Here is a 24,750-nt window from a genome sequence, read left to right on the forward strand (position 1 = left end):
TAAGTTTTTACAATTGTATTTCAACATCACATAGTCCTCCAAAGTCAAGTTTAAAAAAACATTTTAAATATTTAAACACCATATTGAGAAGATTTTCATTTTTATTACTGTTTTCTTTTTGAATCCCTAGCTCTAAAAGACCCATGTGTTTTTGGAAAAGTTATTAATCCCAAAGGGCTGTCTATGTGCATTACCTGTAGATATCAAGATGCTCTTGGATATTGTGTTTATCCTTTATTTAGCATTAAAAGATAATACTCTTTTCTGTCTCAGTTCCCAGATAAGCAAGAAAATGAGAATATTCTCACCTGAAATGAAACATTCACCTTCTGTGTCCCTTGTTCTTTTCTCCCTTCATTGTCTACTTTAATCTGTTTTACATAATTTCCTTTTTTTCTTGATATAGATTTATTTTCACATTCCAGCCAAGACATCGTCTCTAGCGTTTGAAATGCATCTTGATTTCCAGATTAAATAAAGAGCTAGAAACCTTGTAACCTCGTGAATCTAATTTAGGCCTAATCACATTACTCCCCAGTGCACTTAAGTCACTGCATATTAAGGAGCTTAGTATGAAATTAATTTAAAATCAGTCTGGAAAGCTCAGGTAATTCATTCAAGCTTACTTTTTAAAATGCTGCTATGATGCTGCACACAGTTGTGGTTATAAATGATTTAAAGAAAATGCACAATTAAGTAAATCCTTTTTGGTAATGTCATTACATGTTTAAGTGACTGACGTGAAATTAATAGATTTAGGTATTAAAGAGCAAAAGTAATGTTTAATGAGAAATCAAGTCAGTGTTTAGTTACCCTTCTGTAATATTTGATACACATGTGACAGGAACCCCATGTATATACTGTACTTCTCGGCTACTTCTTCATCAGAGTGTTAAAATGTTCTCTTTGCTTCCAGCTATATTCACTTTAAAATATTTCTCTGTTTTAACTCTCATTACTGAAATGGTGATCATATGACTACATGATCACTGGGAGATTATTCTAAAACAGCCCTTATAAAGGAAATTGTAAAAAAAAAAGTGTTAATTCCAGCATTATAGGAGAATTCAGTACTCAGAAATGTATATAGAAAAAAAAGCGACGTCTTCATGTTTAATCATTTTAAGTAGTAATTGTGAAGTGTAAACTTAATACTGTTCAGTATTCTAACTTAGTATACTAACAATGAGACAGTATGAACAGTTCCTGATTTGTGTAAAGGTGTCATTTTATAACAAGTTTTTTAGTGAATCCTATTTTATCATTCCAACCTGTCTCAAGTGTACTGGTAAACATGGTTGTATGTTCACTCTAATTACAAGTCATAGAAAGGGAGAAAAAAAGAAAATCATGTTTTTGTATATCTGGAAACATGGAAAGTCCCCTCAATGCTGAATCTGGTTTATAGAAGCTCATAGAATTAGCAAAATTCAGTTTGTGGCAAGGCCATACCATAAGACTTATGTTTTAGAAAAATGTTGTGTGGTGATTTTTACGGATGCTTATTAGCACGCTGTAGATTTTTGTTTGCTCATCATTTCTTACTTTCAGTAAAATAACCTGTTTTGGAAAGTATCCAGTCATTCAGTCCCTCACGTTATATTGAGCTGTGCTTCAGCTGCCTGTAGGTATTTCTCAACCTTTCTTTAATTTTTTGGTTTACATCGTCCAGGGAATTTTACATCCTAAGGGTTGTTTTTAGACCATTCTCATCCATTTATGTGGCTAAGGGAGGGGTCAGGGGGACTTGTGGATGGCAGACTGGTGCAGTCCATTCAACTCATACATTTTCTCTGCTTCTTCTCTCCTTTTGGAAGGGCCACCCTGTGGACCGCTACACTGGCCCAGGGAAGAGGCCTTCCTGGGGCTGCTGAGTGGCACCTGAGGTGTCTGGAATGGCTTCATTATCGGCAGTGTCGGCTCTCCTCAGTAACCTCACTGGGCCCTGGGGAACAAGGGGGCTGGCGGGCCCCACATGGGGACCCAACTCCACTGGGGCAGCTCCTGCCGGCCCTGGAGATGGGGACATGAGGGCTCCTCTCTGCACCTTCTGCTGCTGTGGCCTCCTGAACCGTACGCTGGCGGTGGTCTTCATGGTCAGCCTGGCCTTTTCCATTGTCATAGGCAATGTGGTCACAATCACGGTCTTCCTGCAGACGCGCCAGTTCCGCACACCACAGGGCTACCTCAAAGGTAACGCGCCGCACACTCCCACAATCCCCTAGGCCCTGGCCAGTTCAGACCAGGAACTTGAGGGCTGTCGGGTTCCAGACTAGAAACATTATAAATGAGAGGAGCTGCTTAGTCCATGCTCATCTCATTGCTAGTACCTGACCGAGCTAAGAACGCTCTCTCTCTTCTTTCTCTCTTCTTCTTTTTAAAGGGTTTCACATGGAAATGTGAAATATGAAAGCAGAGGTGGTCCCAGACTCAAACAGTCCCCTTTGCAAAGCAGTGTCTCCTGTTTTCTCTCTAGGATAGCCCTAAACCTAGTTTCCAATTGTGTCCCAGGGTATTGGTGTTCCTACTGATTTTGAATTGGTTTTGGTCAGTGTCTTTCAGGAATTTAAATACCTGAATCAAGTTCCCGCACAATCCAGTCGGTTCTCTTAGACAGTTACAGTAAGACATTCCTTTCAGACCAGGTAAAAGTTTGGATCCCCTTTCTGTATTGCCTCCAGAGCAGCAATAGCCTTTATCAAGCATGGGCACCAAAATTGAACGCAAAATTTCAAGTGAGGTCTAGCTAATGCACTGTGGCATTTTAGCATGATTCATCTTTTAAGTGATGAATGTGCACGGAACAATAAATAATCCACGTTTTGCTTAGAAAATGTTCTGTAGGAGGTTACTTTTCATAAAAGAAGACTTCATTCACTCTCGGTGCCTATTCTCTTTCATCCATTCTGAATAAAATGTAGTTAACTACTCATTGCATTTTTCATAAAGGTCTTTGAGAGATTTTTCATGAAAAGAAAAAAGGAGTTGGTAATAAAGAAATACCTTTTCTTGCCATTGCTCAAACACGAAAGGATCTTAGTCTCTCTACAAATTCTTTGTAACTTTAATAGTAGCTTTATAGGTCATCTAATCTCACACTTGTGAGTGCAAAGTACTGAATTCTGGCACATTTTGTTTTTCACTGTATTTATGTACATTTGAGCATATAAATTAAATGTGGATACTGAATTTTGCACAACGCCACACAAATAGCAACACACAAATGGAGGATATTTCTGTTACATCTGTAAATAGCCTTTAATTCCAATATACTGTAGTAAAATCAAATAACAAAAACAGATCTATATCTGAATTTATATCAACATTTGTGGGTAAACTTCATGTATGTAAAGTGTATTATTCCTTGCAATATCCATAATTGCCCAGAAGGAGCCACTACATCTCCTAAACAAGTCATTAACCAGAGACTGCATGAGAATGCAGTACTCTATATACAGTATAGTTACTCTATAGGTCTGCTGAACTATGAATGCCCTTCTGTTTTCTATACAGAAAATATTATCACATGTCTTATATTTTTTTTCTTGAATGCTGCAGCCAATTTAAAATGGAAAGATAAACATCAAGGACGTTTCCTCAATAGGCATTCTGTATTAATTTCTCTATTAAGGCAGACCTCTGCTGCTGTCAGTTTAAATCATCCCAAACAATAAACCACATTGCTAAAATCATCAATTAGCTTTGGAATGTTTGGAGTATGAATATCCAATATCAAAGTCATTTTGTCACAAAAGGAAATGTGTTCCATGTAGGAACTTTTTCTTCAAAATAAGTTGTTCAAAGGCTCAAAGCTAGCTTTCATTTGGAAAGAACTACATTGCATCTTGAAAGCCCTGTGGTGGATCTGGGACAGAGTATATCTTGACCTTAGAAGATCAAATGCTGGCTGTCTTGTTTAATGTAACCTATTTCCTCTTGTACATGATGTGTGACTGCAGATTCTGTTCCAGTCTTTGAACCTGGTTAACTGCCCTTCTTAACAAATAATGATAAAAAAAGAACAGCACAGAGTTGTCTACACCCAGTATGGCACTTCGTCCACTTTTCAGTGTGTTTGTAATAGCTTCTGTCTGGATGCTTATCAGCTCGTATAATATTCTCCAGAGATTGAAAAAAGCAAAGCGTAGTAAGTATTAATGAGCAATGATGTTTTGTATCATGTTACTGAAAAAGCAGAAATATTAAAAACCGGTTACTGTTTTGCCCTGACAGTGTCCCTGGCATTGGCAGATATGATGGTTGGCTTGCTGGTGGTGCCCTTCTCCGTCTACACAGAGATCACACTGATGGTGACCAGCACACCCCCTGCCTGGTACCAGGGGGACTCTGTGGCAGCACGTGGGGGCCTGAGAAGCTCCTGGCAGCCCTGCAAGCTGATTGGCCCAGTTTTTGCAGGCTGCACCTTCGTATCCATCAGCACCATTTTCCTGATGACCGTGGAGCGCTGTGTGGCCATCCTGAAACCCTTGCATAAGGACTCCATATTGACCCATCGGCGCATCCTGCTCCTCATCGCCCTGTCCTGGGTGGGCAGCTTCCTTCTAGCCCTGGCACCCTTAATCCTGACCAATGGCTTCACGCTGGAGTACAACGAGTGCAGCCGCATGTGCAACTACGCCCCCCTGTGGGATGGTAAGCCCCCTCCGCCCAAGGGGAACGTCTTGCTGCTCTTCCCTGCCTTTGACCTCACGTTGTTAGGGGTAACCCTGGTGGTCAATGTCATGTCCTTCACCAGCATCCGGCGCTACTCCCAGAAACGCAAGCTCCTGGCCGAGGGGGGTCTTGGAGGGGACAGTAGCACTGGCGGGTGCTCACAAAGACCATCCTTCTCGGACATCAAAGCGGCCAAGACAATTGGCATCCTGACATTTGCCTTCACGGCCTCCTTCTTCCCCATTGCTGTCTTCGTCCTGGGCAATGTGGTGGGATATCAATGGTGCAACTTCTCCTTCTTCGCCTTCTGGATCCTGACCTCCAACAGCTGCTGCAATGTCATCATCTACAGCGTGCGGGACCAGCGCTTCCGAAAGGGGGTGGCCGTGCTGTTTCGAAAGGAGCCGGTGCCGCCACATGGAGAGAAGAGCTGAGACTCCAGGTATCCACTTCACTTCAGGGACTAAGCAACCAACTCCAGGGATTCTCTTTAGTTTTGGCCAATTGGACTTGTTTGTACAGTACAGAAGACGCTTGATTTATCACTGTGTGTCTGTCTTGGTTTTCTATTTAAGAAGCCTGATAGATCGACGATTGTTTCCATTTTATTGATGAACTGTGAGAAAAGCAAAGCTGGTAATTGTCATCAAATGTCAGATTATCCCAAATTTAAGTGGAGAAAGTATTTTATTTATTAATATGATGCTATTTTATATATTAGCATAGAAGAATTTCTGGAACATTTGGCCCAGTTTGTCTCTGAGTGCATGTTGTCCTTTTAATTAACTTTATTCAGAGGAAATACGAACAGTGGTTCAAGTCAATTGTTAATGCAGGATTTTACTACCACTGAAATGTGACTTGAATTGTATTATTCCAGTCACTTTCAGTTGAGACCGTATTGTTGTATGTTACTTCATCTGAGAAGACAGGTCATCCTGCTTGAGAGCAAAACAGCAAAATACCTAATCTTTCAATACAGTACTTGTAACAAAAAACAGGAATCAATGAAGCACTTTTCAAACTGCATTATTTTACTGTGTTCGTTTATGGTGTGAAACAATAGTGTCAACTGTGGAATGCTGAGAACAAATGTTTAAGGCTACAGAGTGCAGTTCCTAACAATAAAAACCAGCAGGTTTTTTTTTTTTACTTTCGACAGGCCCAGTACACTATTAGCATCAGTTTTTTTTACAAGTATACAGACATCATCACGGAAAGAAAAGGTAGCATTTTGATTTCTCCAGATTCAAAAGATGGGTTCATTGCTTTTCCCTAAAGAGAGGTTCTCAGTATTCATTTTTGGGGATCCCCGTGTCTTATGGTTTTTGTTTCAGATTAAGTGAAGTTCTTAATCGTACACAGATTGATTTGGGTTTTCTACTTTAGGTGTGTTTTTAAATTAGTTGGATGCAGTTTGTAATTCTTATGAGCCCTGTGCTAGGAGTACCAAAAATTTCCCCCAGGTGCCTGAGCTGGAATGCAACCAGTTTGAAGGGAGAAAAAACACATTATCAGACTCACTTGCATCAGTCTACTAGAAATTGATTACCTATAAAGAGTAGTGAAAGAGAGTGAGGAGTGAATGTTCTATATGCTGAGTCCATTAGGTGTAACATAAGGACTGAAACTAAGGACTAAATGCAGAAAAAAAATGAACAAGCAGATCAATTTTATACATCAATTTGCACCAGTGGTTAAGGAGAAAAAAAAGTTAGCAGACAGTCATGCTCTGATACCAAGAATGTGAACCACCGACCTAAACAGACACACTCTCCTTGTTACATTGTAGTGCCAGTCCTCACTTACAAAATAAAGCTATACAGTAAAATTACAACAGAAGTAAGAAAGATGTAACAGTTTTCCTTGGTTGTCATTGATGTCAAGTGTGGCAGCTGGATGTTTTTTCTGAATTGTTTTTTTAATCAGTGGAGGAGATAGTGATCACAGCGTCTTCACTTGAATCATGGTATTTCCCTAATGCAAAAAGATTTTTCGATATTCTTAAGCCATGGTTTAGTTTAATTAATAGAGAATTTTATTTCACATCGACAGCATTGAGTTTTGATGTGCTGTTGAAGTGAATATACAGGGATAGATACAAATATATGGTACATGCACAAAAAACATTTTGATCTGACTTTGAAAATAACATTTTAAAAGTATTATTATAAAAAAGAGATTATTATTACAAAATCCCATTTTGTTTTTTTCACTGTTGCAATGTTCTATCAAAGACAACAAACATGAATTCCAATTTTACGTTGGTAAAGCAAAGTTTTCTGGGCAATAAAGTGAGAGACGACATTCTGTTAGTGCATAAAAATATTATTTTTTCTACCAACATTGCTTTCAGTTTTTTGGCCAATCATTTGTAACATTACCTGGCTAAATATTCTCTAACACATTTTTGGTTTCTTTTATTTTAGCTATACAACTGCTGGTCTGCGCTCTGTCCAGTAATTATACCTGGGGTGAAATTTCTTTTTAAGGAAATATAGTGACATCTGATGAAAATTAAAATCAATGTGTAATTTAATAAAATGGAAATGTAATGGGTACTTAATTGGTAGATTAAAGACAATTGGTTAATTTGACTGTAAACATGCTGCTTTAACTTTATTGCACACCTACAGTATAGATTATACTTTCATTCTACTCCTCAGAGTCTGCATAATTGTTATGGATGTACTTCTCTTAATGAACACATTTACAGATGATATGTGGATAATGTACTGTATATTACCAGCATTGCACTATTCACAGAGATGGCAAATTTTCATATTTTCTAATAGAGTTTTTAAAATAAAATTTTTGATTGTTTTTTGTTTCTCCAAAAGCCTGTTGACATATGATATCATACGATTTTTGCTGGATAAGAATACTGTTCTGCCAAAAACAATCAATTACATTTGCTTCAGTAGTGATAGAGAGAGAAAGTAGACTAGCGCACATCACTGCTAACTGGGCCAGGTGAGGGAGATTAAGAGCCTTTTCACAGCTTGTCTTCTGATAATGTACAGTATCCCCACTCAGCTGCCTTTACGGGATGAGAATTTCTCAATTTTATTCTTCGGAATCACTTCTCAAGATTGCTCAGTTTTTTTTATTTATCCTGCAAAAAGTGTTGGCATTAATATAAAGGAGTTTTGTTCCTGGGGATTCATAAATTAATTAAATGGATTCAGTGAGTGAGTTATTTTTAGTGTAACCTCTGGAAAATGGGATCACACTGTTGGAACATCTGCGTTTTTTTCAGACTTGAGTTCTCCTTACACAGTCCATCCCAATACCTTGTCGGTTTCTTAAAAGTGGCTCCCACTGGCAAAAGGAAAAATGTTTTGATTATTGTGGAAGAATAACCATGCACATTCTTTGTAAGTAGTTTAATTCAAAAGCTTATTTTCTTTATTAAAACTTGACTTTGAAATTTAGACTCATCGCATCTGTTCCGATGTCATCTTTTTGGAAAGTTAAATCGTAATTTTGGGTGTAAAAGAATGGTTCTGAAATGTTCAGAAATCGATGTTGCACAGTGGAAGGCATGGTGTGATATAGGCAGACAGAAAAAGATCGATATGCTATTACTGCCTATTGACAGCCTTCCCGCAAAAGATCATTTAAAGCAATGACACAGATACAGGAGATTTTTAAAAAATTAAAATCATTAACTTATAGTAACTTATGTGCCCCCAAGTCCGCTGCATCAATATCAGGTCGGAAAATGATTTCTGAGGGCACTACTTAACATTTGTGCCAGGGATAAGACTAATATTAACCACTTTTTGTCTTCTGAATTATGCTTTGCATCAAAGTCAGCCTCTTGGTAAGATAGTGTGGTTCATTATTTAAGAATGTTTTCCTTTTACTTTCTTTGTGGATTAAGAGTGAATGCTGTCTGATAAAATCTATCATCCCAAAAATCTATCTGTTGCTCCCCAAAAATGGCCTTAAGTATTTGTATGCTTTGGTAAAACTGGAAAGAGCAACAAGCTAGATACGTTGCAGAACAACTATGAATGCTTGCTAAAAAGCTAAAAGGCAACATTTTGTGAGATAAAGTGGCCAAATAAGGTACTTGGTTATTTTATGTTTAATGAGATTTATGTCATAAACATTTTCAATTTTCTGAAAACCTTTGCTGCAGGAATCATTTCGTAGTAAATAGATTTCGATAGTGTGTCCTTAACTTCTGTACATGAAAATCTGTTTACTTCTAAAGATTGGAATGAATTTGATTTTTTTAAATGTCCCCTAAATGTGAAGTCACTCATCTTTAATCAGAATTGTTAGTGATCTACAGTAATGACCTCATAATGGGGGACCAACAATTACTGCAGGTTAATGTCTCTGTGCAGTTTCCAAAATGAATGCTTTTTATTTTATTTCAATCTAGCTATGACTCTTTTTTCACCCCTCTTTTTTTGTATTCCCCTTCAGACATAGAACGTTTTTCCCTCAAAAAATATTTATGTAAATGCTGTGTATTGTTACAAGATCGACTCAATTTAATCTACGTCTGTGTTTTAGGCCTCCTTTAAATCTGGGAGTTTGTGACATATCTAACCTTAAAAGCCAGGGTGCTTATATCTTCTTTCCAAAAACTAAGGTATTAAATTCATCATCCCTCTGTATTTTTCAGCTTGTTTCATCATAACTAAAATTTGTCTGAACTACTGAAGTAGTGTTTCTAAACATAAGTTCAGGAGGCGGTCAAATTGTAATATCACTCTTCTGCTTTCTTACAGAAAAATACTCTGCTTACCACAACTTTCCATATGTTATTTCTAGCTCCCCTTGCTCCACTGCAGACTAACCCTTGTAGCTCTGGTTCATTCCTTGTAAGTGAGTGGGGTTGTGACAGCACTGATCTTACAGCCAAGACTGCCATTTCCTCAGCCAGGTGAGTTATCGTCAAACACTGAACTGTTAAATCTGCTATCCCTTTATATTTGTCACCTCATTTCATCATATTTAGGACATGACCAAACTACTGAAGTTGTAACTGTACTTGTAGTGTGGGTATGTTTTGGTGGTCTGCAACATATCAGAACATCAGTGTTAATGCATATGTGATCACTCTACAATCTCTATTTATCTTGATTTAAGAAGCTTCTTATAACAATGTGAGATCTCATCAGAGCCTTTGATACTGCGTGTGTGTGCCGACATGCAGTTTAACATCAGTATTTCTGATTCAAATCAATTGGAGTTTGTTGAAGGTGTGCACTTGGTGGCATGTGTTAATGGAGTTCATTTTTCTATTTTTGCACATTATGGTGTGATTGAGTTCATTGAGCATAATTATTCACGCCTTTGTGCAAATCCCATTAGGCCTGCATTTGCCAGGATGTCTGTGTGTTGTGAGGGTGGGTATTTCAGTTTGTTTGTGCCCTTTACCACTGTCTAGGCATTGTGGGCGAGAGACTGACAGCCCTATTCATTTTTTAGGGCTCTCCAAAGATCATCAGCATTACTTTCCTTTATTTAATTATGTTTTGGACAGACAACATGCTTTCTGTTTGTATTTTGTAATTTTGTAACCCAGCTGCTTTCCAATTATATCCCAAGACAATCACTAGCAATGTGTTTTTCAGAGACCAAATAATTAAATGCTGACACATCTACTTAAAATGCAGCGCATTAATATTCTGCAGTTTTCGGATTGTTATATAGAGTGTTAAACTGTTTTTCTTGTGCGGGACACAAATGTTTGCAAAGCATTTGCAGTCACATGAGATTTGACACCATTTTCTTAAAATGAAAACATTTTTTGTTTTGAGGAAAAAGTGGTGTAATATTACAATGGTGTTAACAAATACTTCAGAAATATAGCCTTGTGTGACAGTCTGTAGTATTGTACAGTTTATTTTCATGTACCGTTATCATTCCGCTATTTTCTGTTTGTTGCTTAAGCTGAGACAATACTGTGAGCCTTACCTGACAGGAAATACTGCAAAAAATGAAAGTAGGGACATTTTTCTGTGCTCTACTGGTGCTGATGATGAACTAGATAGAGGGCTTTAGATCATAACCTTAATCTGGGATAATCTTAATCTTTACAATTATATGTACAGTATATGACAATAAGGATAAAGATTCAGAAATGGATAGGTTTCTTTACACTTTAGCTAAGTTTATGTGATATTTTACATTACCAATTATAACGAACGTTTCATATTGGAGTATCTATCAAGAGGGTAAAAACTGACATGCACAACAACAATATTAAAAATGATGATGATGATTATTATAATAGTTATTATTAAGATAGCAGAAATAAAATAATTTTCATTAATTGCTATTGTATATTCATCTGCTGTGGAACAACTGGGATTTATATGACTGCAAAAATCTCCCATCCGTTTTCTAACTGCTTCATCCAATTCAGGGTTGTGTTAGAGCCACTTTTCTATCCCAGCAAGCAATGGGCACAAGGCAGGATACACCCTAGACAGGACACCCCTCCACTACAGGGCACGACAAAAACAAACACACCAAGGAGCAATTTTCCCAAAAACCAATTAACCTACCAGTATGTCTTTGGACAGTCAGAGGAAACCAGAGCACCCAGAGAAAACCCATGTGAACACTGCAAGATCATACAAACTCCACACAGACAGCACCCCTGGTCTGGGATTGAACCCAGAGCCCCTGCACTGCAATGCCAAACACTGCACCACCTTGCCTCCTTTTTAGTTTTATGATCATGTAAAGACAAGGCCTGGCAATGAGTCTGGTTTGATTTGGTAGATGTGATGGATGAACTACTGCAACACGTCTTACAGGCTCCTCATGTTTAGTACACCTTGAGTGACAGTGATCACATTTTTGAAGACTCTGACCTATGTGAAATGACAAGCATCTCACTTCCAGTTTACTTTGTCTGGGATGACTGATATCTTTGCACAGCTGAGTATATATTTCAAAACAGCAGTATCAGTTGAGCAACACTGGGTACAAATGGCTTCCAAAGATGCACGAATGACTGAGAGGTGGTGAGAGGTGGCTTCGTGAGAAGACCTGAAACAGGGCTGACTGGTGGTGTTAGTACCTGGAGGAGTAGGGCATTGTCTGGCAAGGTAGCACTGTACCTTCTCCCCAGAGCTGTGAGAGAGAAGTCCAGATGGTATAGGATGACTCCCAGGTATTCCCTATGCTTTACCATTAGTACACAAATGCATGGTCTCAAAGACTGTGTGATGAGAGGGTTAGTGATTGGAAATGTTACTGGTTGTTAGTGAAGACCATGAATTTGTATATGCTTTTGACAATCTGCTCGCCTCTGTGCCTCAGTCCCCACATGCTCTGTTGGTGCTTGGTGCTTTGAAGAGTAAGAGTGAAGACATAAATTGATCATTTTACTGCAGACTGAGAATTGGGCGAAACCGATTTAATCACGTTGAATACTCTGGTGCCTGATTGTGTTAAAATGAATAGTGGGTGGTGAGGAGTAAGAATTGTGCAACAGATTTAATGAGGTTGAATACTCCTCTGTTTATTAATCAATGAAGACAAGGTGAAGAGTTGATGAGAAGGTCTATGAAATTAAATGAGCAGTGCTTTGGGATTAATTGAGGTAAAGACTGACGATTCATCGAGAAGATCTCGTGTTTAATGTGAGAAGAATTAAGTGAATAGCAACCTGGAAAGAAGAAGACTGGGCAATCTTTCCTGAAAGGAGAACAACATGAAAGAGATAAAATCCTGGAGTGCAATTAAAAGACAAGCGCAGACACTGGCAGACTTAGAATTAGGGTAGTGTGTATCAGCAGTGGTGCATTTTTACCCATGCACCTTTAAACTTGATCTGATCAACGTGGCAATACTTTCTTTTTTTAAAATAAAGTTTTAGAAACATTTTTTTTTCCCTGTTACTCGTCATGCCATTGTACTTGTTTTCTCAGGATTTCTTTCAGCTTCAGGTGAAGGTGAACCACTACAAATGTTAATCCATCAAAACAGTATGTAGATGAGGACATTGTAGGGTAGCCTGTTAGTTGTCTGTCCCATTGACTCTCATTATGCTGTTTCTAGTTTGCCCTTCATACAAACAATAAGGTGTCTTGATTACAGCAAGGACAGGACATCTTATAAAGGCTTGTATAAAGGAAGTCCTATTACAGAATAGTGGATCATTGTTTGTATAAGCGTCTCAGATTATAGCAACAATTCAGCAGTAGCGGTGTAATTTTGATGACACAGATGTCAGGTACGGTGGCTAATCCATGTTTGAAAAAGCAGCTCGGAACAGCATGTGTCCCAACAGCATACACCCACAGACTTGAGAATCATCGCATCATTTTCAATAACCGCTTATCCAGTTCAGGGTCGTGGTGGCCCAGAGCCTACCCTGGGAGGTACTGGGTACAGGGTGGGACACATGCTAGACTGGACGCAATTTTACAGAAACCTATTAACCTATCATGTCTTTGGATTGTGGGAGAAAACCCGAGCAGGGGGCATCCACATGAAAATGAGGAGAACATGCAAACTCTATGCAGTCAGCACTAAAAACATGAAAAACTAAGGTGACACTGGCAGTTAGAATTAAGATAGAGTGTGTCACAATGACATTGATACAAACACATTATAATTCCCTTAATCTTATCTGATGAAGAGGAGGATGCTTTTACTGTTGCTTGTCATGGCATTGGGCTTGTTCTTGCTTTTTGTCTGAGGACAGAGATAGATGTTTGGGCACAGTGAGTATTTGCTCTTGTTTTTACATTTATGCAATACAAAAATTAAACATTCCAAACAAGAACACAATTTAAAAGCCAGACAAATCAGTTTTTCATGGTTGCAGTACTGTAAGAACATAATTTTGCCTATCACCTCCTTCAAGACACAAAGTGCTTTCTGTCTGAACGTGATAATGAAACTGATTGTTCTGCACATCCTGTTTCATGTTTAGCAGATGAGTGCTAAATATTTCTGATTGTACAGAGCCATAGACTGTAATGAGATCGCTCCAGGTGTTCCTGAAATGCTATCCATGTATTTGTTAATATGGTCTTGATTTTTTACATTGATACCTCTTTGATCTACCCAATGGTACAAGATTTTCTTTGCCTTCTTTTCCTAGTTAATTTCTAAAATTGGAGCATATACTTCTGAACATTTTATAGTTGCAGTAATTCCGTTTATTATGTATGCTAATTCTCTATCTGAGGTGTTTCATGTTACCATACTAATTATATTATATATAATCTTCTATATGTGGAATTCAAAAAGAGGTCAATATGATATTTTTGTCATGTCATATAGAGCTGCTTGTCTGGACACTATTTGCACATGGTCTGTTCATTTTTTCAGATTTATTTAAAAACACAATATTGATACTAGATAGTTTTTACTCAACCTTTGTTTAAAGGTGCTGTTTTGTAGTTGAAAATAAAGGTTTGATGTGTAAAACATCTTCAATTTTTCTAGAATGAAATCATATTGCCAGTACATTGTAATTGTAATTTTAAATTCTAAAGTTAGCAGGTAGTCACTTCACTTTCAAGATACATTTGTCTGCTAGATGACAGCCCATAGCACAAACATACACCTTATAGGACAGGGAAAGCTGGTCCCAAGCACTATAAGCAGAGAAATACACAAATCTGCCTTGGGGTAAAGGTAGTAAAAGTTAATTCCATGCTGAAATAGAAAGTACAGCTTTCTCTAGATGTTTTTCAAGTTACACCACATCTTGCAGAATCCTAAAGGCCTGTTAGCCATCTCCGTCCAGCCCTATCAAGACCCTAGCTATGGAGTCCTCTCCACCCTTCTCTTTTTCCCCAAGTGGAATCGAGATGCAGACTAAATCTTTCTTCATGGCTTGTCCTGTAAGCCTCCTAATTAAAGTCCAAAGCATGACTACATCTACAACTAACCTATCCTATAAGCTCTTTTCCCTCCTGTGGAATTTATTCATTCAACTGCTCAGAGAGTTCTAGACCCGATCAGACCAGCTGTTGCTAATTCTGTTGCTTTTTGCAGTGATCAGGAGCCAATTTGGCTCAAAGCCACATTATCGTGTCTGGGTTTTGAGACAAGATATCAGTTTCTTTAAGGATCCACTTCTCAGTTTATCACATGAACATATTGCAGCATGTTGAATGTAGTTTCAGAAGCTCCTGCCAGCACGGCATTCAAATAATCAAAGCCTTGAAAGACTTGAATGAGTTTTTCAGCTGAAAACACAGAAAGCACAGTACACAGCTTGGTAATATTTCTCAGATGGAAAGTCTTTTTTCTAATATTGGAACATTCAGCATATGAGGTTCAGAGGGCAAACCAGTATTGGATTACACCCAAGCTCTTCATTTCGGATCAAAACTCCAATACAGTGCCTTGACAATTCAGACGTTTACAGCAATTGGATTTATATTCAAGATTAAAAAGTTAAAGCTTTTTTAATAGAGAGTACTAAAACAGTGGCTTTAGTATGAAATTGGCATGGACAAATTTAAGTCACATCTATATAAAAATGTTTTTTCAGATTGTCATTTTAGTATTTAAGAAAAGGGGAAACATGCAAATACTGAACAGCAGAGGGTCAAGTTTTGAGACTTGAGGAGCACCGGAAGTAATAAATGCAACATCAGAACTAAAAATGTTGACACTTAGCAAGGTAAGATTTAAACCATTTAAGAGTGGTGCCAGAGATGTCATACTTCTCCAGTTGAGTAAGTAGAATGTCATTGCATGAATGTCATGGCAAGAATGGTTTTGAAATGTAATGAAAACTAAAGAAATTAATTCTCCTGATTCAGCTGTCATGAGGAGAGCCCTAGCAACTTTAAAAAGAGCTCCTTCAAAGTTTTGTAACTGTCTAAAGCCACACTGAAAAGATTTGATAAATATCAATTAAAAGTGTATTGCAACAGGAACAGAAGAAAGGGTTTAACTATGAAGGTTTCTTTCTAGTTCTGGAGGTCTCTGTGGATGTTAGTTAACACCCAGAAGGCAGTTCAGAAGTGAGACACCAATAGATGAAGGGCATGTAGACTTGAAACTACACTCCTTCCTCGAATCCTTGGGGAATGTTGATGTGGGAGTGTTGGAGACACCTCATTGAAGCTAACTGTTAAATGACACAGCAACTGGAATATCTGTTCAAAATCTTGACTGTAACTGTAATTGCAATCCTAACGCAAACATTAATTCTAAAATACTGCCGATATTCGCAGAATAGGCATAGGTGTTTACAGTCCAGTTTGATTTTTTAAGTGTATGAATCAGCAACCAGCTTTTTAATGTTTTACTTATATGGACATAGATATTGCTTAATGTGTCGGGTCATACTATTGTTTCCTTGCTTTTAATAGATACTAATAACACACACATACAATAAACAAAATGGTAAACCTTGAGGATTTGCTGTTTACACAGACATTTGTATATCCTTATGACAACCTGCTCACCTCTTCTGCTTAATTCAACGTCCCCACATGCTCTGCTGCACTGGAGCAGATTCTGGAGGCAGTCCTTGGTGCAGTGGGACAGGACAGGGTAAGATTATCTGTGATATGAGCTGGTGCCATCCAGTGGCAGGCGGGGCTATAAGCATTAGCTTCTGTAGAGGTGGCAGTTGAACAGGGGGAGAGGGGTTTGGGTTTTACAGTCTGTCTAGATTGAATCCCTGGAAGTGAGTTTGTTTTTAAAAATATCTGTAAGTTTGAACAGGTTGGTCTATACTGTAGTTAAAAGAATTATAACGAGTATCTTCACACTTCTCTTGGCAGAAATTAATTGGAAAAGCGTGATTGTTGTACTCAAAATTGACATTGAAACACTCCAACTGTGATTTTAAAATGTTTTCCAATATACTGTATATTTAACTCTGGATGTTCATACTGAAACAGTATATAATTACACATTTTATTTTCAATACTTAAAACATAAAATTGGCATCACTTTACACAGTTCTGTATTCAATGAACAATGCATAAAGTATTTAAATAGTTAATGAAAGACCATGCTTAGTGTGGATAATTGAGGTAAAATAAAACATTTGGCAGCAATTCTTTTGGGTAGCCTGTTGGATTGCTGCCTATCCCATTCTGCTGTGCAGTAATAATAATGCCCGGTGTTCAACTTAAAAGTATTTCATTCCACCTGCTGTCCAGGATGAAAAAAGATATGTAAATGAGTTCTCAGTTGAAGGCACCAGTGGCGAGGAGAGATTGCCAAGCTTTGTATGACTTTTTTCCCTTCTGTTTTTAATTTTTATTTTTTTTTCAGAATAATGAAACTATAGCCCCCTGTGACTCCACTTCCATCTGAGAAACTCTCTCAGCACAAGGCAGGGATGTAGCTACTTGTTTTATCAGCTGTGACGGAATGCATCTGGTGAGATTTTTAGATTAAGTGGTTAGGATATGTACAGCTCTTTAGCCTTTAACATGGGACCACTACAAATGCTAACCGATCAACACATACTGTACTGTAAATGAAGACATGGTGTGCAGAAAAGTAATAATGACAAAACCGGGGCTCTTTATTTGTGCGGGCCACTAATTATCATTAGACAAAGTGTTTCTAGTTTGTCTCTCATACAAACAAGCAGGTTTTCTAATTACAGCAAGGGCGGGGCATTTTATAAAGGCTCAGGAACGTTTATGACAGAAATAATGGATCATTTTTTGTATAAGCGTCTCAGATTATAGCAACAATTCAGCAGTAGCGGTGTAATTTTGAAGACACAGATGTCAGGTACGGTGGCTAATCCATGTTTGAAAAAGCAGCTCGGAACAGCATGTGTCCCAACAGCATACACCCACAGACTTGAGAATGATATTTCCAAACTATATAAGGATCTACCACAGCTTTGTTAGAATCCACTCGCATTGTTTTCATTGTAAATACAGTGCAACCCCACAAATTGTGAACTAGTCTGCCTTGGGCAGTTCTTGTATAATTTGTACTTCTATCCTGGGAGATGCACTTGGGCTACAGTATAGAATATATGACTGCCTATGAGTGTCACTCTTCAAGCAGGGGTGTTGAAGGTGTTTAGACATTGTGCTAATTAGTGAACCATTAGTTTACACAGTCATGACTTGCTCCTCCTGCTGATATCATTGATTTGTGTGCCAAAAGGAAATCAAGTTTAACATGAAATAAATACAAATTCCCAAAGCTGTAACCAGTATTGTATTTCTGCTACTGTGCCAATAGCTTTTTTAGGTTTAGTTTTCGGCACAGGAGAACAAGACATTTTTCATAACAATTCAGCTCCAGTATGAAAATCAGACGTGAGCTTGCTAGTGTTCTTGTTACATTGTTAAAAACTCATAAGTTTCACAATATGTAGCTGCTCTGTCACTCCTTCTTGGAGCTGGAATGAAAAAGAAATGGTATAAATGTATTTGAAAGTTGCCCTTGATCACTATTCAATTTTTTTAAAAGTAGCGTGGAACAATCAAGAGGAAGAAAATGGACAAGAAACAAAAAAAGTAGGCTCTGATGATACCTGGGTCTATGGAGCGATCTGGCACTGTCTGTGGAAACTCTGTCACATACTCATGAATTAGTCTCAGACCCACCTGCAGATTCAGTCCACATGTAATCACAAAGTCTATGTAAGGTAAAATCTGTAATAATAATGGCATAGTGTAGAGGAGAAAGAAGGAATGATAGTAATGGACAGGAAGTACTGTAGTTCAAGATTACTACTTAGTGCACTGCATTTTTAAAAAGCCCTATCTTTGATTGTTGAACTTATTCCTCTTGCAATCAAGAAAATTGTGGAAGGCCAGATTAATAAAGGGTTGCACTTACAGTTGGGTATCAACTAGAGGCCACTATACAGCCTCTATTCATTTTAAATAGCCACAGTGTGTATTAATTTTTAGCTTTAGAATTGGTGAAGAGTTGAGTTTTTCACATTCCCACATATGTGCAATTTAAGCTTTTGTTTGGTATTGATCGGGTATGCATGGTGTTGGTGGAAACTGTTTTTTACAGTGAAACATTGTGGAAATTGTGAGTTTTTGTGCCACAGTATCATATATAGAACCTTGGGTCTGCCCTGGTTAAAGGTTGGATTAATCACAACAGTATATTGTCGGAATCAATCACTCATTAGACTTATCCCAGATTGGTTTGTCGTACTGGAGCAGATAAATCTCTAAAAGCTTAGCAATATTGCGCTCTGTTTCTACACTGAAATATCTTTCTGTGTTCTCAACAGTTATCTGTTTACATAATCTCCTTTACTGCTATTTATGTCAGAATACTAAAGTTCCTACATGGGCAGAAAATGAAGTCACACAGTTGAGAGGAGTTGTGACATCCGAATAGCTACTATTTTAAAATAATAACATTTTGTCTTGTGGTCCAGCATTTTAAAGATCTAAATGAAGAGATTACACTTTTTTTTTTGGTAGAGGAAAAAATATTTTTCTCTTATTCTGTAAAACATTTTTAAAATATAAAAACAGTACCCTTTAAATACCACATAGTGTGAGTCTTTGTTTTGTAATGTACTCAAATACATTTCTTTAATTAAGGAAAAAAACCCAATGTGCAGTTTTTCAGAACGACACAAAAATAAATTACTTCAGTACATGCCAGCTTCCTCTTGTATAGTGTTCTGAATGTGTTTTCAATTGTACTTTCAAATCATGTTGCTGTTGCAAAATTAGATGTTGTGCGGTTAACCATTGCCAAACCCGAAGTCCTATTCTGAGTATCACATGATGCTCCTTCTAAATTCCACTATTAATATGGATGGCTTCATTAATCTCTGCCATGGTAAATGATGTTGAAGATTGAAAGAGTCTGATTAAGAAGTGACTGATACAGGAGGGCTGCAAGAAAAAGGAGAACTCTAAAAGCTTTTTAATTAAATCAGCGCTGTATTTTTTGCTTTGATCTTGAATGCAGTGATCCTGAAAACAAATCCTGTCTGTAACATGTTTTGTATGACAAAGGATGAGTAGGATTGCTTTAGATAGATGACTACAGGTTACTATTGTCATTGATGGAGTTTGGTATCCTAGTTCCACAATACCTTGTGTTATGGAAACCCCAGTAAACTAAACTCCATCAGTGTAATCATGAAAGGGTAGGTGAGAGGTCTGTGTTTTTTATGATTATTTAAAGGTGAGACTACATAGGAACATATAACTTGAAATGCTCTTTATATTAATCAAAAGCTCATTGACTGAGATGAATAAAAACATTATTGGAGAACAGATCTTACTCTTTGCACAAGGCGTAACACCTTCAAATGCTGTAGATCAAGAATGTATGTACAGTATGTCGAGTTTGTTTGATAACGCTTATCAAAATGTAAGAACGAGATTTCAATTTGAATTTCATTCTCAAGGGAGAGTGAGTGATTACTTTGAACTTCTAGATGATTCTCCTTTTATGTAGATTTCTATCACTTACTTTAGTTGGTCGCTGAAGTGGTAAATAACAGAATAGAGTATATTATATTATATAGATATATAATATACTCTATATATAATATAGATTATATAGAGTATATAAGAAAAATATTTCACATCTCAAAATCTATTGACTATTCGTGTCTGAACACTGCAACCTTCAAATTTCTTTAAAATTGCCTTGAAAAATATGTGACCTAAAGGTCATAACATAAACATACATAACTGTTGCTAATATTTACTGGACAACATGAAACACATAGGAAGAATTTACCTCCTTTTTTCATCGATCTTTGGGAAAGATAATGCAATGTTAAGTGTTTTTGGAATTGGATCTAATGGATATAACGGAATATCTGTATGCTGTGGGATAAATCGACACCGCATGCTGAAATATTGAAACGGTGACACACATGAAGAAATGTTGTTTTCCTCTGGGAGCGGAAATGTCTGGAGCTGAGGAGGTAATGTGGTTGGCTGAGCTCCGCTGCTCTCTCTCTGCACCTCGCCTGCAGCAGCACTGCAGAGTGCGTTCATCACAGCCATCTGGAGCCCCTCACAGTCCAGTGACAGCCTTTTATCTGTGTCCTCTCTCCCCTTCTTCATGGCGAGATCAGGCGCAGAGAAAAAAAACGTTCTATCGTGTACAGTATTTCTGAACCGGACTGTAGATTGGCTCCACATCTGAAGGCAAAGGTGGCGAAAGGTCCTGATTTGGACGATACCCTTCAGGAAAATGGAGTGAGAAAAGAAAACAAACTTGAGGTGGCCAGAACAATTTCAATGACTTACTTCTGCTCCGCAGCTTGTCTGCAGACGTATGTGAACGCGTCATCTGCCTGAGTATGTGACAGAGGGCACGTGGGACAAGTAAAATGTTTTGGTGTGGAAAGTGGAGTTAACAGAATGAGGCAGTGAAAGACCTGTTATCCTGGCAATAATGCGTTGCCATTGAAAAAGTAACGCGTCTGAAGAAGACCTGTACCAGTGAACCGTTGGAAGTCCAGTTGCAGAACCAGTGCTATAGAGAAGATCAGGAATATGACTCAGTATATCATTTAGTTGCTGTGAGTTGGAGATGGACCTATAGTACTAAATGACAGCTTTCCTAAATACTGAGGAGATTCTTTTATTATTAGAGAGCTCAGAGTCTGAATCATCTGTAGGCTTTGATTTCTCCACTCTGGCACTGATAGACAGCGCTGTGGGGACTGTCTCTGAAGTGCAGTTTGATTGAGTGATATTTGTGTCTTTCGCAGGTTAATCACATTTCTTCTCTTGGTGTCACTTGCTGTCATTGCCTGAGATGAAGGGAGCTAAAAGGTTAATGTACTGCCTGGGATAGGAAAGGCTGACAAAAGAAAAGTCATTACCACCAGCAAGCCCATCAGCCAAAGTAGAGGAGCAGTTGACAGGAGGAGTACTCTACAGCAGTTTCCCTTTTCCGGAAGCCCAGCTCAGAAGTGGACACATGTATTGTGGTCTGAATCACCCCTTCCTATCCTGAACTCAGACCTCCAGATCCAGGGAAGGCTGGACCTGGTCAATACTGGGACTGGAGACTTCTAAGAAAAACCAGGTGTTGGTGGACCAGAAGGAGGGCTCTTTCTTTGGTACCATCCTTTTCAGACCAATGCTATAAGAGGTTCTAGTGTTCATATGAGACATTCAGCTGAGGTTCTAACTATTAGGTCATTACAGTTACACTGCTCATAAGAGTAGGGATTTTAACATGCTGTTTTCTAGGCTGGCACTAATCTACTTAAATATCACCCTTAATTCATTTAGTGAAATAGTTTCTCACTTCTCCACCTGTTATGCTGTGCAGCAGATGATGATATGTAGGTGGATAACAGGTACATACAGTACCATTCACTGGGTGGTGGATGAAGTGGGTTCCCTCCTTAATGTAAGGTGCTCTACTGTTATTTATAGTATTCGCATATATGAAAGTATTTTTTAGAACATCTCATGATGACCAAGCTGTGAATAACTAGTTTGCTTCAGGAACTCATTTATTTTTTTCAAATTCATCTGACAGAAAAATGATTCAGAACTGATAATACACTCCCAAGCCTTTGGGTTGTCATTGTCTCGGAATCCTGGGATATCTCACGTCATCGGGGATGATGGTCTGCAATGATCACCAAGGAGATAAGGCCAATACAGGATCCAGCTCTCTGGAAGGATGTATCTGAACAATCTAGTAAAGGTGAGTTCTCCTCAATGCTCTCACTTTGCTACGCAAAACAACAAATTCACAAATCCCTTCCCACCGTCTTGTTCCTTTTGCTCTGTACATATTAGAGAGCCCTGAAAGTCTAAGAAAACAATTCTCCGAAAATAAACTGCGGCCACTGATCCCTCCGAATTACATAATAGCCTGGGTTTGTTGTTCACATGCTGAATATTGGAATCTAATTAGTATCACATTTAATGAAATATGTTTTTATAAAAAGTGAGCTCTTGGCAAACAGAATCAAAGGGACCTACAAGTGTCGCATTTAATATGCCTGTTAGAATTCACTGATGTCCCTGACAACTGGTGGGGGCAGACACAAGAGAAGTGAGACCAGCGCTCATAAAGACAACAGTTTCATATCAATACAGCAGAGGCTGCTACTGCAAGCTGCCTCTCTGCACCAGAGGCTGTGCTGACGCATTAACTGCTCAGTTCAGGGGGAAAGTCAAAGTGTCAAGTAACAGAGAAATAGCAAAACACTTCCTACACTAAAACCATGCTACAGCTAAGCCTACAATAAGAAAAACAGCTGATACACTTGCTCCCTTGTTTGCTTCAGTACTTTTAAAACAGATGGATATGTGGCTATTTTTTTAAATTGACAGTAAATAAAATCTGCCACATGGAGTGCAGAACGTATGTTCAGCAACACATCGACAGGCATCAGGACTGATATGTCCAGCTATGGATATGCAGTACATATCCAAACGCCTGTCCCAAATGAGAAGATAAAGATTCTAAAAATATATTCATTCAAATAGGAAAAATTAAAAAATGGCATCAGATTATTTTTAGGAAAGTCGCAGGAAAAACATTGGTTGTACAGACATCTTAAGTATCAATACAAAAAAAATTCTTATGCACATTACTTGTATAGGTAAGGGCTTATATTGGAAAATGAGAATGATATTTCTCTCTCTTAGTTTGCATTTTATTCGTGCAATTTCTGTGTTTACTGCTGCCACAGAAAGACAGACTGAATTCCCATTCATTAGAACCTGATCTTTTAAAAATGCACTGGACAGAATATGTACTTGAGCACAGCTGGTGCACATCACAGTTTACATATAGAGAATCAGTACCCTGATGAGAAACAACTGTTACCAAATATACCATGTCTGAAATAAATTCAGTGCCTTGTGGTACATGAATGGGAAATTGAATGTATGAAAGATGTAAGACAATTTTGTAAAATAAAACAGTACAAAACACATCTAGATAGATATCATACTTGCAGCTTTTGAGTGTGGGCTCATGTAGGAGAGATGTCAGCGCTATTAACACAGCCCTCCTGCTGCTGAATTTGTGTGTGTGTATGTGCACACTGCTGGACAAAATGTCAGGAGATCTTGGTTGTGTTTTCTAAAAATACTTCAACATATTGCCATTCAGATCTCAGCTGGTGCCTCACTCCATCAGGGGAAGGGGAACAGGCAATGTCTCTCAGGTAGCAGACTTTAAGGGTTTGAAGCTGCTGTCTGGAATAATCTTTCAGCAGCTGATCCCCAGAGCCCCTGACATCTCTGCCACCCCTGCCGACACGGAGATACCGAGTCACAGACAGTTGTCCTGCTTGCCGGCTGTTGAAAGCAAACTTCCACTAGCACATCAATTGGCTTCATCCAGTGTGGCTGAAAAATAAATTCCCACTACTATCCCACGAGCAAGAATAACATAATTACCACATATACTACAGTATATACAACCACTCCTTCACACAGAATTGATCTTGGTCCTTCAGACCCTTTAGTTTCCTTTTTGGTCTCTTGCTGTCTTGGGTCTGAACAACAAATAATCAATTGGACTGACTTTTTGCGGACGAGGTGACTACACTTGTGTTCTATTTCTGGCAAGGTGACTACTCTAAGAGTAGTCTTAATTTCCTTCCCAAGGGACATCACACTAGAAAGTGGTAGGTTAAGCTTTAAGTGGATTCTTTCACAGTCATCTTCCAACTTGTAGAGGTCAATGACAATTCTCAGGCAGTTTTGTGAGAGCTTTCTGACCTTGATCTTGAGGATGCTGCTACTACTGAACGTTTTTCATGTGTTTCCGTCTTTTGTGCTCCAGGGAAACAGGAAACCTTCAGAGGTTTTCGTATACTTCCAGGGGCTTCTATTTGACTTCCAAAGAGCGGAATGTTATTGTAGATTTGTTGGATTTTATTTAAAGGGATTCCTTAAGGGATGAATAAAAGTGACCCTCATTTTGTAGAATTCAATTAACCATGACAAATACGATTGTTGTTATGATCATGGTATCACTTTTTAAGGCACATAATCTATCTAACTTAAATGTTTTTGTTTCTACTTCATAAGGGTTTTGAATAATGTGGGAGACACTGTATGAAGATCACTGTTTGCTGTAGTTTTGTCCACACCCTATTACGCATTGTATGGATCACACCCAAGACACTTAATATAACATTTCTTGTTTCAACAA

General features: G+C 38.2%; 1 protein-coding gene across 8 annotated transcripts in view; it reads left to right on the forward strand.

Moving 5' to 3' along the window:
* Positions 1-22,437, forward strand: part of LOC148644438 (adenosine receptor A3) — a 35,396-nt gene extending 12,959 nt beyond the window's left edge. For 5 of the 8 annotated variants that reach the window (XM_088613773.1, XM_088613776.1, XM_088613775.1 and 2 more), the window contains 2 exons: positions 1,818-2,193; positions 4,234-7,497. In XM_088613773.1, coding sequence (XP_088469899.1) covers positions 1,896-2,193; positions 4,234-5,108 — 1,173 coding nt within the window. In that variant the 5' untranslated portion in view covers positions 1,818-1,895 and the 3' untranslated portion in view covers positions 5,109-7,497. Of the gene's footprint in view, positions 1-1,817; positions 2,194-4,233; positions 7,498-9,465; positions 9,578-21,325 lie in introns of those variants that run through there. The other 3 variants (XR_015928664.1, XR_015928663.1, XM_088613777.1) reach the window with 3 other exon arrangements.
* Positions 22,438-24,750: the final 2,313 nt, after the last annotated feature.

Source organism: Lepisosteus platostomus, chromosome 20, assembly GCF_059453375.1.
Source record: "Lepisosteus platostomus isolate fLepPlt1 chromosome 20, fLepPlt1.hap1, whole genome shotgun sequence".
In the NCBI taxonomy this organism is placed as follows: domain Eukaryota; kingdom Metazoa; phylum Chordata; class Actinopteri; order Semionotiformes; family Lepisosteidae; genus Lepisosteus; species Lepisosteus platostomus.